Source organism: Calliopsis andreniformis, unplaced genomic scaffold (genome assembly GCF_051401765.1).
Source record: "Calliopsis andreniformis isolate RMS-2024a unplaced genomic scaffold, iyCalAndr_principal scaffold0133, whole genome shotgun sequence".
NCBI lineage: Eukaryota > Metazoa > Arthropoda > Insecta > Hymenoptera > Andrenidae > Calliopsis > Calliopsis andreniformis.
The window spans coordinates 303,641-316,688 of NW_027480542.1; the positions used below are offsets into that span (position 1 = coordinate 303,641).

General features: G+C 36.5%; 1 protein-coding gene across 7 annotated transcripts in view; it reads left to right on the top strand.

Moving 5' to 3' along the window:
• LOC143187639 (SUN domain-containing ossification factor) overlaps positions 1 to 13,048 on the top strand; it is a 108,291-nt gene that overhangs the window by 65,587 nt on the left and 29,656 nt on the right. For 4 of the 7 annotated variants that reach the window (XM_076391881.1, XM_076391883.1, XM_076391879.1 and 1 more), the window contains 2 exons: positions 8,293 to 9,578; positions 9,987 to 10,292. The exons of 1 other annotated variant lie outside the window; for it this stretch is intronic. In XM_076391881.1, the coding sequence (XP_076247996.1) occupies positions 8,293 to 9,573 (1,281 nt within the window). In that variant the 3' untranslated portion in view covers positions 9,574 to 9,578; positions 9,987 to 10,292. Of the gene's footprint in view, positions 1 to 8,292; positions 10,293 to 13,048 lie in introns of those variants that run through there. 2 more of the 7 variants (XM_076391884.1, XM_076391880.1) reach the window with 2 other exon arrangements.

Here is a 13,048-nt window from a genome sequence, read left to right on the forward strand (position 1 = left end):
TCCTTGCCGGCTATATGTCTGATGTCCGTCGTAAATTGGCCGATGAAATCTAAATATCGAAACTGACGCGGCGAACATTTCTCTATCTTCTGCGCAAAAGCAAACGTTAGCGGTTTATGGTCCGTAAATATCGTGAGGACACGCCCTTCGATCATGTGCCTGAATTTCTTGACGGCCGCATACGCCGCCAGCAGTTCCCTGTTGTATGCGCTATATTTCCGTTGTGCTGAACTTAGCGTCTTTGTATAAAAAGTTAATGATTGCCATTTACGGTCATGGAACTGCTGTAACGCGGCGCCGATCCCCTTGTCGGACGCGTGCCATAGTTCTGCGCCTACGCAGAAAGCTGTCTTCTTGGGATATCTTTCGTCTACCAGGATCTGCCAATAACCGCTCTGCAGATCCAGCGTGCAGAACCAGGTTGAATCGACCATGCCGTCTAACGTGTCCTCAATCCTAGGCAGGGGATAAGAATCTTTCTTGGCAATATCTTTCAGCTGACGGTAGTCCATGCAGAACCTTGTGGAACCGTCCTTTTTCATTACGAGGACGATTGGCGATGGCTATGGGCTCTATAACTCTTCTATCACGCCTTGAGCCTCCATCTTCTTTAATAGGTCCTCAACTTCTTGTCGCCAGGTGAATGGTATTGAATTTTCTCGGCGCTTGCTTAATTGGGGCATTTCACATCTGCTCACTTCGTCTGGATTGCTACCAAACACATCTTGATATTCGTACAGCAATTATGTGAATTGTCGCCGCTGACTTTTTGACAGTTCTGCGCAGCATTGCACGTATAGCCCTAACAAATGCTCCGGTACTGTCTGGTCCGGCGAGTCCTCTTCTTGTCCTCGCGCTGCCTCTTCTGCCGTTTTTTTTAGCGGCACCAAACGATTTCTGAGTAGGTGAGCCAGATTTCACAAGAAGTCAATCTGATAGCAATGCCTTCACAAGAAGGTGATCCCGAGGTTGCACGGTTATAGCATGTTGACGACATAAAATTCTTTCTTGGTTACGAACTCTCGGACCTGTAACTTCAGGACTTTCTTATCGAGCATGTTCATTTTCTCTGTCACGTTGGATCGAATCTTTAATGGGACTTCCCGTAGATTCTTGATCTCCTGCTATGGGCAAACTCGGACACGGCAAGGGAATATAAGTCGGGGCAGCCGAGGGGCCCGGAGCAGCCAAAGGGGGCGCGACGACACTATTATTAACGACACTATTCACAGTGTCGTTAATATGGCCCACGTGGCTATCTCGAGCCCCGCGCTCCCCGGTCTAGGTACCGCGCTGTTTACAGCTACAGGCGAAGATGTCAGCATTACCTGTATTTGCCATTCCTGGGTCTCCACGCCAGCCCGCATAGTGGTCTCCTCCTCGACGGCCCGATCGGCAACCAGCAGAGCCTCTATGCGAGCCCGAACACAAGTTACGCTCTCCTCCTGCCTGATCCAATCTGTGCTCCGTTGCTCCTCGGTTAACCTTCGGTGCTCCTAGAGCTAGCTCACTAGGGATTTCTTTAGCTCGTTACAAACCACGAGGAGGAGGTCGCCGGAAGCGGGATCCATCCCGAGTTGGATCCTACATCTGACACTAATGTTGCGGTGGTGAGCTGGATGTCGGCAGCTCGCGCACTTTACTAAATTTCGCAAACATTGGCCGATTTATTTCAAATTTTGTATAAACAATCTCGACACTTGTACCTTACAGTAGTTGTAACATTACCTTTAGAACTTAAATCTAACATGTATATTTTTATTGTTTAAGGTTTCAAATAACAAACGTTCGATTACTTTCGTGAGCCACTGTATTTCTTAAATTTGTTATAAAAATGGAAATGTTTCAAAATTCTTTTGGAGATGTTTATGATACTAGGAGAGTGCAGGAAAAATTACAAAGTAGCTGCAAATTTGTATGTACGACGCTACCCAGATCGACGGTCTAAATCGCATATGGCATTTAAGAGACTAAAAAAGCGTTTTATCAAGACATTTATTTCAATCACTTTTTCAACATCCCCTTGCAAGTTTGATTTTGAATGACCTTCTGTAGATAGTTATCAAATTCGTCTTAAAATAAGTTACAATACTAGCAAAATATAAAAGTACGATTCTATTTAGAAAAATGGTCGGGACCTCCACCTTACCTTTGCGCGTCCACCAAAAAAAATAAAAGTTCCACCACATGATATTGCCCTCGGTGCTGAATGACTTTGATCTGAAACACTTTTGCCTATAATCAATATTTTTGGAGATATTCGTCTGTAACGCTTTATAATTTCTACCTTGTATAGTTCTGTGACGTGCCTTGCGTGGGGGTGTACCTGAGCGGTAGAAATTTTGCCCTTAGCACACGGATAATAGTGCAAAAGAATTTGGAAAACCTTATCGAAGAATGAGGTGTAGCTTTTGGGATCGTCGACGCTGTAGTCCCGTGCGGTCTCTTTCAGATAGATTATATCAACAACTGGAGGAAGCGTTATAAATTAATTTGCAGTTGGAAAACATATTCAAATAAATAACTCATATGATAGTAATTAAATATTATTGAAATTAAAGTTCAAGTTGCCTAATGATGGATAACAATATTCAGTTAAATATTCAGTTTGCAAATAATGAACAGAAACATATACTCATATCAGCAATTAATAAAAGAAAACGTTGAAATTTCAGAATTTGAAAAGAAACAAATAATATAACTTTTCATATACAAATAATTTATTCGCGGTTCCAAACAGAAACAACAAAATAATACTGATATAAAATATAAGTCATACAAAACAAATCATATAATATAAGAGTAGTAAATAAAAATAAAGCAAATTAGAAATTGAAAGTCGAAATATCTATTCCTTAACTGTCTATAGGCAGAGTGTCCCAAAATTGATGGTACAAGTCGGAAAGAGGTGTTTCTACATGAAAAAATAAATCAAAAGTATAGAACAAACATTCTTGGTATCGTGCTTCGTTTTTGAAAAAATTGAGGTGGAATTATGGTCGGGTGCAAGCGCATAGAGGTACAGTTTTGGGTGCTTGAATTGTATAGAGTGTAAAAAAAAAGTAATTGTCACGGCTTCTAGGGGTGAAGCAGACCTCTGGATTGGTGGACATTTGAAAAAAAAGTTGCCGCGAAATTGTTTATAACAATGAAAAACAATGTTAAAGTTTTTTATTGCATAAATGTGTTCTATGTGTCGAGTAGAAAAAAAGTCTAAAAGGAACCATGGTCCAAAAATGCACCGTTTAAGTGCTATAAAATTGTTAACATATACGCAGCAATGAACGTGTGAGGCCCCACTCACATAGAACCTAACGCGCGGGTAACGAACACGGACACGTAGGGACTGGCCGCGTCCCAAAGTCTTTTTCTTTGGCCTCCTGGTGGTGACTGGTCCGTCGATAATCCTAACGTCTTTGACACCTAGAACAAAAATCGGCGGAACTGCACCGTCTAAGTACGAATAGCTCGCACTAGATTCATCTGATCTGTCTCCAGGCAACGAGCCGTTTTGCCTTTTGGGACGGAGACGCAGTACCTCGTTGTATAGCACAAGGTAGTTCAGCGGTCTGTACATATTACCGACAATTCTTCGTAGTCAAGAATCTGTCGGGTGACGAGCGTATAGAGAGAAGGTGGTCTCTTCTCTGCACTCTATGCTGTGTTAGGCGGATCCGCTATGTTAGGCGGATTGCCTCGAACCAACTGCAGTGAAAACTGTGCTTTGTGAGCCGAGAGAACCACGTTTACTAGCTAGGCTTGTCCCGATGGCTGATAGCGGCGGCCTATCTCGCTTATGCCCTACATCACAGCCTTCACCCTACACGTGTGCATCTTTTTGTCACATGGGGTTTTTTTTGTGAACGCGGAAGTGGAACTATATTGCGGCGGAATAAAACCTGCCTCACGATAAGTGTACCTTGCGAATGTGTCGCTAACTAGTGGTCATCCATGGAGTGGCCCCAGATGCTGCCGCGCCGAATGGCAACCGCCAGGAATCAAAGTAACTTATTGATTTCGCTTGTTTTTTCGGGCTTGCCACGAAAAGCTGCATCTTTTTATAACGCGATATGCTTCGTCTGGGGCATGTGCAATACGTGTGGTTCACCTAGAACGAAATATGCAGATCGCTAGAGACAGAGATGACAGCGTTGGGAATCGACTAAGAGATCTCGAACGATTTGATAGCCAAAGAGCGCTCACTGAGGTGTGCTCTGTAGAGGATATTCGCTGACTGACTGTCAAATGATTGGCAAGTGCCTGGCGTATGCGCGAAACACTAATTAGCCACTATGCGGCGCTCACTGTCTTCTAATATCTGTAACTCTGTTCTGTTACATGTTCTCTCTCTCTCTCTCACTCTCTCTCTCTCTCTCAAGCTTTGACGTCTACAGTCGACGTCGGGCCTGAAATTCGAACAGCTGATACAGGTGGTTCACCCAATCGACTTCAACTGTAATAACCAAAAAGAGTTATACGCCGATTTTGCCGTGTCTGTTATGAGCGCAACGGAATCTCCTATCGAGGACACCTTCGATTGGTGACGTATGCTAACCGACAACGGTTTTCGTGGACGAGACAAAGGCTCGATATATAGCTTCATCTTTAAACACACGGTTATTCCTAACCATAATGTTCAAAGGTTCAGTGTTCAAATACGTGAAGACATGTGAGCCGGATGCTGTACCAAAAATTTTCAATATCTCTCAAAGTATTAATTTTTTTCTATATAGTACTCTTATACGTTCTTACGCAGGATGTTCCAAACATTCTGTGTGCATGACAAAAAAATATGCAATCTCATTAAAAAAAGAAAAGAAAAATAAGTGGTGCCTCTTTTGCCCCTTTAAGTGCCGTCCTGGAACAATTTATTCTGTTTTAAATGACCAGCCGTCATGTCCCATTTAATTTAAAAAAAGTTATGTTGATATCTGCAATCGTTTCAGAAAAACAGCTTTGTCACACTTTAGATAACTCATCCTGTGAAATAAAAGTATAAATCTCTTTCTTAATAAATGATACTTAAGAAAATAGATTAATAATTCACATTTGAATTGTTGTCTGGCATACATAAAAATACGTGCAACTTGTGTACTTACTATTTTTGTCAATTACTTGAGCGAACGAGAAAGAGTTTAGCGGGAAAGTAGGGTACAAAAGCAGAGCGTAAGACCGTAAAAGATAAAGTGCGACGAAATGAGGCAAACTCAGCTTTGTTCTCTTATTTCTTATTTCTTTTTTTCTTATCGCAAGAAAAATTGAAAGCAACACGCTAACGAAATTGCTGTGTTTTAAGTAAAGAATAACAGATGAGATGAACCAGAGTCTTCAATTAAAGAAAACTTGTGCAATATAATGTGTAAATGTAATAAATGCGTAAATTAAAGGAATTGTCACATTCAATTGTTCATATTCTCTAATTCTATACGTAGTATGTTTTACCATACATATTAACACCTTAACGCTCACGCTTGTGATAGTTACGCGCGCTTTTTAAATATGTTTGAAATATGTTTCTTAATAACTAGCCGGTAACACATCATCGTGTGATAGATGGACATACATATCGCTCATATGCGATAAAAGTGACACGATTCAGACACATACGTTTATCAAAATATACCTTAAAGTGCTTTATGATTGTAATTTGTAAACCACATTTCCTGAATTGTGTCATTTTTATCGCATATAACCGATATATTCAGTTAACGTGAGTTGCGCGGTTGGCTTTCTAGATCGATGTGTCATCTCAGATTAGCAGAAACGTGATAAAGTTTGGAAAAAAAAACAGTTAAATATGCGTTAAGGGGTTAAAATGAAATAACCAAGAACCCTAATAGTTATAACTAATATGAAGAAAATTACAGGTCAACAATTATTTTCTCGACTAAAATGGTTTTAATTACAAAGAACAATTATGAATAACTGAAACTTTTTTTTAATTACCGATAGCTATTATTGATAAGAGAAATTTGTTTCAGTTGCTCAAAACTGTTATTCATGAGAAAAAATCATTTCGATCGCTCATAACAGTTACTGACGAGGAATCATTTTTTCGGCTGCATTCCACCAAGCAACTTATTATTTACTTATTAACAGGATTAACCCTTTAGTTTATAACTCTTTTTATCTAGATTTATATAGATTTTATTTATTTTTTCTGTATTGAACGGTTTATCCCATAAAAAAACAAATAATAATAAAAATAATAATAATTCGGTTGTTGGAATGGAATCGAAAAAATTGTCCCTTGTCAATAACTGTTATAAGTGATTGAAATAAATTTCTCTCATTGGTAATAGTTATGAGCGATCGAAATGAATTTACCTCGTCGACAATAATTATGAGTTATCGAAATAAATGTTCCTCATCAATTATTGTTATACGCAACAAAAATAACTTTCTTGTTTCGATAAAATAATTATTGACGATGAAAACAAATGACTATAAATGATGATTATTGTATAACTCAAACATTTGGAAATCGATATTTTTTAATCGTGTCCTTTTTTGAAATATTTACTGTAGCCTTTAGTATTATTCTCAACTGAAGTTAAAAATAAGTTTTTATTCGTGATTTTTTTTTTTATAAAAATTTTTATAATAACTGTTACTTTTGGCCTTTGAAAATAATTCTAATCCTATAGCCAAGCTTGTTTTATTATTGTTATGCCTCGTTAAATTAACGCAGAATATACTTCATTGTATTGATTCAAGTTACTCCTGCTATCTAAAGCATTGAGATATAGTTCAATTAACTCACTTTTACAAGGTCCAAGGAACATATTCAACCTATATTTATGTTTTCGTTATGTGGTCCAACATATTCAATATTTACTTTTATTAGTAATCGTTCATATTGACGAAATGAAAACAGAAGTTGGGAGTTGAAAATTATGCGTATTTTCCTGAATATCTTGAAACTATTAGATGAGAAAGGAAATCTTTCCTGCAAACATTGCATAAAGATACTTCTCTTTAAACATTCCGTTAAAAAAAGTTTTTTGTTAACTCTTCTGACAAAATTGTAATCAGTTGTGATAAGCCAACGTGACATCATTCACGCAATTTCATTACTAAAAATGAATAAATTACTTTCTTTTTTCTCGGTTTATCTTCCACGTTCTTATGTTCTATTTTTTTTTTTTGACATACTTTTTCATGGTGTACGGCATATGTTCAATATCTTATTATCGCAATATATTATTCAAATTCCATAAACGTCGAAAATTTAGTATTTATTGTAAATACCTATACTATGTTTCATCGTTTGCTACCAAAAAATGAATTGTTTATATTTTTGTTGGGTTTAGATAAGGACGCTTCGAACTCGAAAGGGACTCAAATAAAGCTTTATTAGAACAATTATATATTAATCTAAGTAGTGTTGTTCTCTCAGTGATCAGTACTTAGTATACTGTTAAGCAAATGTGTATTATAATTTTTTATTACTCTTATGACAATGCGATAAAATATCAATTGCTTTCGTTATTCTAGTTTTTGCATTATGATACAATTACCATAATTTCTATCACTTCTTAGATATTTCTTAACTTTTTATACTCCTTTTTTAATGTAATATTCATGTGTTACATTCATTTTTTTATATAATATTTGAAATCAATGATGAAAGATATTTATGGGAACAAATACAAATTAGTTTTCTATGAAAATGAATTATTGAATAGACAAGCGCAGCACTGTTTTCATATTTTTGGCATTTAGTCGCAATATTCGGCCTGTTCCAATTTTAAAATGGTTCCGGTAATAATATAAAAGCGGTTGAATCGCTAATGTTGAAGACATCTTGAACTTTTAAATATATATAATTAAAGTGATCTTATTATTGATAAAATTATTTCTTGTTTCGACTTTACGTGGGGGGGATTAAAAAAAATGATTTCGAAAAATCTTTAAAAAAATTTCTTTCTTTAAATATCTTAAAAAAATTCTTTATAAAAATAGTTTCTTAATAGGATTACCTGAACTATGTGCCAAGCGTTCCTTATTAGACTGAATCGATAACATTGGCCGCGAAAGAAAAATGGTAAGGGAGCTCGTAAGCCCCAAGTATATGACAAAAGGATACATTGGATAATATGGTAAAGTCATGAATTATAATGAATAATTGTATCCTTTATTTCATCGATTATGTGCCTGGCAAAAAATACTTCTCGTGCTGAGAGTGAGGTTTGCTCTCTGTCTTAAATCGGGTTAATTTAACGAGGCAGCTTTATATTATTTTAGATGATTTACATGGTTTTGTACATATCGTCATTATTGTATTTGTAGGCATTAGAGAGGAACATGTCTTTAAGTGGGCAGTACTTAGAAGAACTAAGTCGTCGTTATAAGAAACAAGTCGAAGAAATGCAGAGATCACTTGAACGGACGGTTTCAGCAATGAACGAGGAAACACGAAAATGGGAAGAACGTGAATCTAGCAGAGTAGAAGAAATTACTAGTTTAAGGAACGAAATCGCGAATCTTTCCAAATCGATGAAAAATCTGTTATATGACCGTGATAGTTGGCATGGAAGATTGTTGATGATGGGTCAACACCTCTTATTAATATGTTCTGAAGTTTTTATAATATTCTTGATTCTACTATATTGTCGTGGAACTAGAAAATCCCAAGAAAAAGAGAAACAATTGAGAAAAGATATTATGCGACGTAAAAGTGCAGAACACTTTAGTTCCCATGTAAAAAAGACAAAAAAGCGACGACCAAGTGAAATAGCTTCTAATATTACTGGCACATACAATGATTTAATGATTGATGAAAAGTCTTGTGATACCAAAAAGGGAAGAAAAAAGAAACGGAAAAAAGAAGGTGCTAGTAAAACAAATACACATAGTGATACAAAAAAACATTCAATTTTATATTACAAATCTATACCTAATGTTTTTACAGGCGATGCTATGTCGAGAAAATCTTCGTCTGTCGAAGTCTTACGAACAACCAATTCTCAGATACTTACTCGTAAACGGCCGAAATCCGCTCCTGAGAATACAATAGATTGGTTGAGTAGTCATGATTATGAATGCAATGTACAACCAATCTTATCATCAAAAAAAAATCGTGAAATGGAGTTTGTACAGGGTTTTGATTCTGCTGATTCATATACTGAATGTATAACTAAATCTAATTCGTTACCGTTAAGCATGTGTCCTGAGGAAACTATACCCAATGAACAAACTACTGTTGAGTTACAATTAGATGTATTAAATTCTAGAAATAGTAACGTGAGAATAGATACAGACGCTAGATTATATCAATCTTCCTTTATGAAAACTGCTTTGAGCGCGAGGGTAAAGAGGAAATTTCAGACGAATGATGAAAATGGAAAATGGAGTGAACCTATAAAACAGAAACAAGATTTAAATTATTCTAATGAAAAGTCTGAACAAGAAAGTCTTGCATCAGAATTATGGTCGGATAATAGTACGACTAATGGTTCATTATTGGACCAAAGTGATGAATCTAGATGCAGTAATGATGCATTAGCAACCAGAAAAAAAGATAAAAAAAATACTGCTTTTAGGAAGATGGTGAAAAAACTTTTTGATTAAAATAGGTACGCTAACAGCAATCAATTGAAATATCTAGACATTAAATAAACATTTGGTTTAAATAGAGAGTATAAAACACAATATCGTAAAATGCAAAATATATTAAAAGTTTTACTTGTACAGAATTCTTTGTTCTTGAATGTAAATGTAATTTTTAGCTTACTGTTAACTTATCAGTTACTATAATTTAAAGTAATTAAGAGAATTGGCATTACTTTAGTGTAAAGCGCAGGTAGAATTATTTAGGTTTAAATAGAAATACTGTGCGGTCTCATTACAAGCTAAGATTTATTTCTGTCCTTACTTAAGTGCCATTTCCTTAGAAGCACAGATTGTCCTCCGAGTGTGTACTTATAACAAGACAGAATTTCAAATGTCTATTAGTCATGATTTTCTTATATCAATATTTTCAGGGACATCGTTGGTCCTATAAAGAACTGTACGAGTGTTTATTCTAAAGGGCAATAAAAGGAGCAACAATGTATGATGAATTTGAGTGGTGGAATTCTTAATACTTTAAACTCTGTATTTCCCAACGAAATTTTAATATAAGAACGAACGTGCAATGTGTTTAAATAAACCCTTGTTTTCAAGGAAATGACTGATTTAAATAAATGTTATGTATATTGTATATAAAACTATACTCGCTATATTTATTATGTTGAAAAGCTAATAAATGAATATCTTAAAATACTAATAAATGAATAACCTAAAAATGATGTGATCCTTCAATTATTTCAAAATAAGACTGCTTTTTATTCCTGATACAGTTCATTTAGAGCGGTTAATCTGTATATTTCACGGCCTGAGAAGCAACTTACTTCAAATCTAAGCATCAGTTGCGAGAACAACTCGTCATCCCTCTTACGATCCTTTGTTACAGAATGCAATAGTGTTCACAAGATGTGTACGTGTATATATTGGTATTTTGTCGTTTTTCCAGGATCTTCTCTAGACTACTACAAACAGACAATCAAGCACATATTGTGTAGTGGATGATCAAATTATTATAATAAAATGAAAATAATACATTCAGTTTCCTACACGTTCTAATTTTAAGTTTAAAAATATGCGATGTCTCAAAATTTTCAACTACTTCAAAGTAAGTCTTCAGTTTTTCAAATTCCCCAATCTCCAGATTATTAATTTTCAAATCTTCGAAAGACAACAGATAAAAGCTTCGAAAATTATTTACTAATTTTCTTTTATATAAGAGGTGTAAAATTTTTGTATACACGCTTTCGAACTAATTGACTTTGAATTTTTACACCGAAGTACAGACGTAAGTGTCTACAGACCACATTGAGATAAAAGAAATATATACGTCATGCTGTCCGTAGATGAACTGTATTTTCTAACATCATGCCAAACGGCATTGTGGTTATAATTAACTTTTTTGTTTTCTAAAAATACTTCCAGGCTACGTAATTGATATTTGTTTAATAAGATTATTATTTGTGAGTTTTCAACTACAATTCTAATTGTTTTACGTTTGTCAATTCTATTTATAATTTTTTAAATTTATCTACTACTTATAGTAATATAAGTAATAGTTTTTCTAACGCCATATTTTGATCTAGATTGTGTGGTTTATCGCAGTGTGTCCTGTTTTACAATTTTGTGGTATTTCCATCGACGATGTTAGCCACTATTACACCGGATCTTCACTTGGTCTCTTTTTTCGTCGGTAACTTGTGAAGAAGACATCACCATTTTTGTTAGTAATTATTAAATGGTTTGGAACAAAATGATGAGGGCCTTTTATAGATCTCGAATAACTAACTTTAGTATGCTTCTATACGTTTTGGTAACGCGGTATACATGTGCTTTGCTCTTTTTTCTCTTTTATTCTGCCACGACTTCCGTTCCTCGCTTTCTCTACACTCTTCTCGCGACTCGCGACACACACTATACATGTATACCATAGATTGTACTGCACACAAATATTCAACTGTACGCCTGTACAATACAAATGTACCCACATTTCCTAACAATTTTATAGTTTGGGGATCAAGAACTCCTCTATTACCGGACAAGCCTTGTCCAACAAACGTGACAGAGATAGGAACGAAACCGATAAGAGGTGGAGTTGGTATGTTAAACCTGTTCCAGTTATATGATACAAAAATACATATGCATATATACTGTACATCAAACAGTTTTAAGCAGCTCACTTTTTCTCATCTCTAACTCCTCTAAAGTCAAAGTAACGTAAGTATAGTAAAGGTATGCTTTAGTACTTTGAACAAGCAACAACCCACGAGGTCGTCTTCTGCTGCTCAAGACAGTCCAACCTAGAATGTAATAGGATAACTGATATCAGAAGTGGGATACGCTTCGAAATTTTGTTTCAAAATCTATTCAATCATAGCTTTTTAATTCAAAAGCTATCGCAAAGAGTTCGCTAATAACTTGACTAAGCTTTTCGTTATCCTACACCTTTTGCTAACATGTCAATTTTACAGATACATCTAATGTCCAGTCTGCATCGTCTGTACCGCCACTTATCCCCATCATTCAGCAACACGAATTACAATACATCCACATGTTTCCCCACGAAAGTGTATCAGATTGTGTAGTACGAATTCATAAGTTATATAGGTAAACTAGGTGGAACTTGCAGGAAAGTAATTGCCATTGTTATACGCCTAGTGTGCTGACCGTTAATAAGGGGACTACCTCATAATATTGTAAGCCATGTTTTATTAAAAGCTCCGAGTATACATATTATGCGACGCGTTTGGCGAGACGTTACAAGCTAAGAGCAATTAGCACCCGTTACGAATTCTTACGAGACATTCCTGCATCCAGTATTGCCAGATGCAGGGAGGAAATGTTTTTTAGTAACGTTTATTATGAACTGGGATGGATTTTCTCTGCGTCGAACTACCGTGAGCTCGAGGCAGGGAAGTTCGATAAACTTTGCCGTATCCGCCCTGCAAGTCGCTCGAAAAAGAGGACAGTCATCCGGATGGACGTCAGGCACTTTCGTGCCTAGTACAAGAAAATTCGAAAAATATACGCGACCCTTGCAGTGCAGGTACGGCGGAAAACGTCGGCTAGCTCGGAGGGAGAGGGGAAAAGTCGTGGGCCGGACGCGTGGAGGAACCTAGCCTTCACGGCAACGCAATAATGACACGGCGTGTATCTTCCACAGGTGTTTATTTGACAATTATTCTTGGCCGCGAAGACGGTACGGCGACGGAAGATTGTCGAGATGTTCAGCAACAAAAACAGACGCGCGTCCTCGAAAATCGGCACGCGCGGACTCGCCCGTTACAAAGTTTCTGTCGGTCGTAATAACACCGGAATTTCGCGATAACAATTGAGACGAATTACACGGTATCGCAATATTCGAGGACGTCCTGGAGGAAACCCAAATCACGCCTAGCGCTACGGCACTCTGTACCCGATAATCGAGACCAAAGTAATCTGTGCAGCTTACCCTAATTATTCGCTAATCGTAGATCGCTCT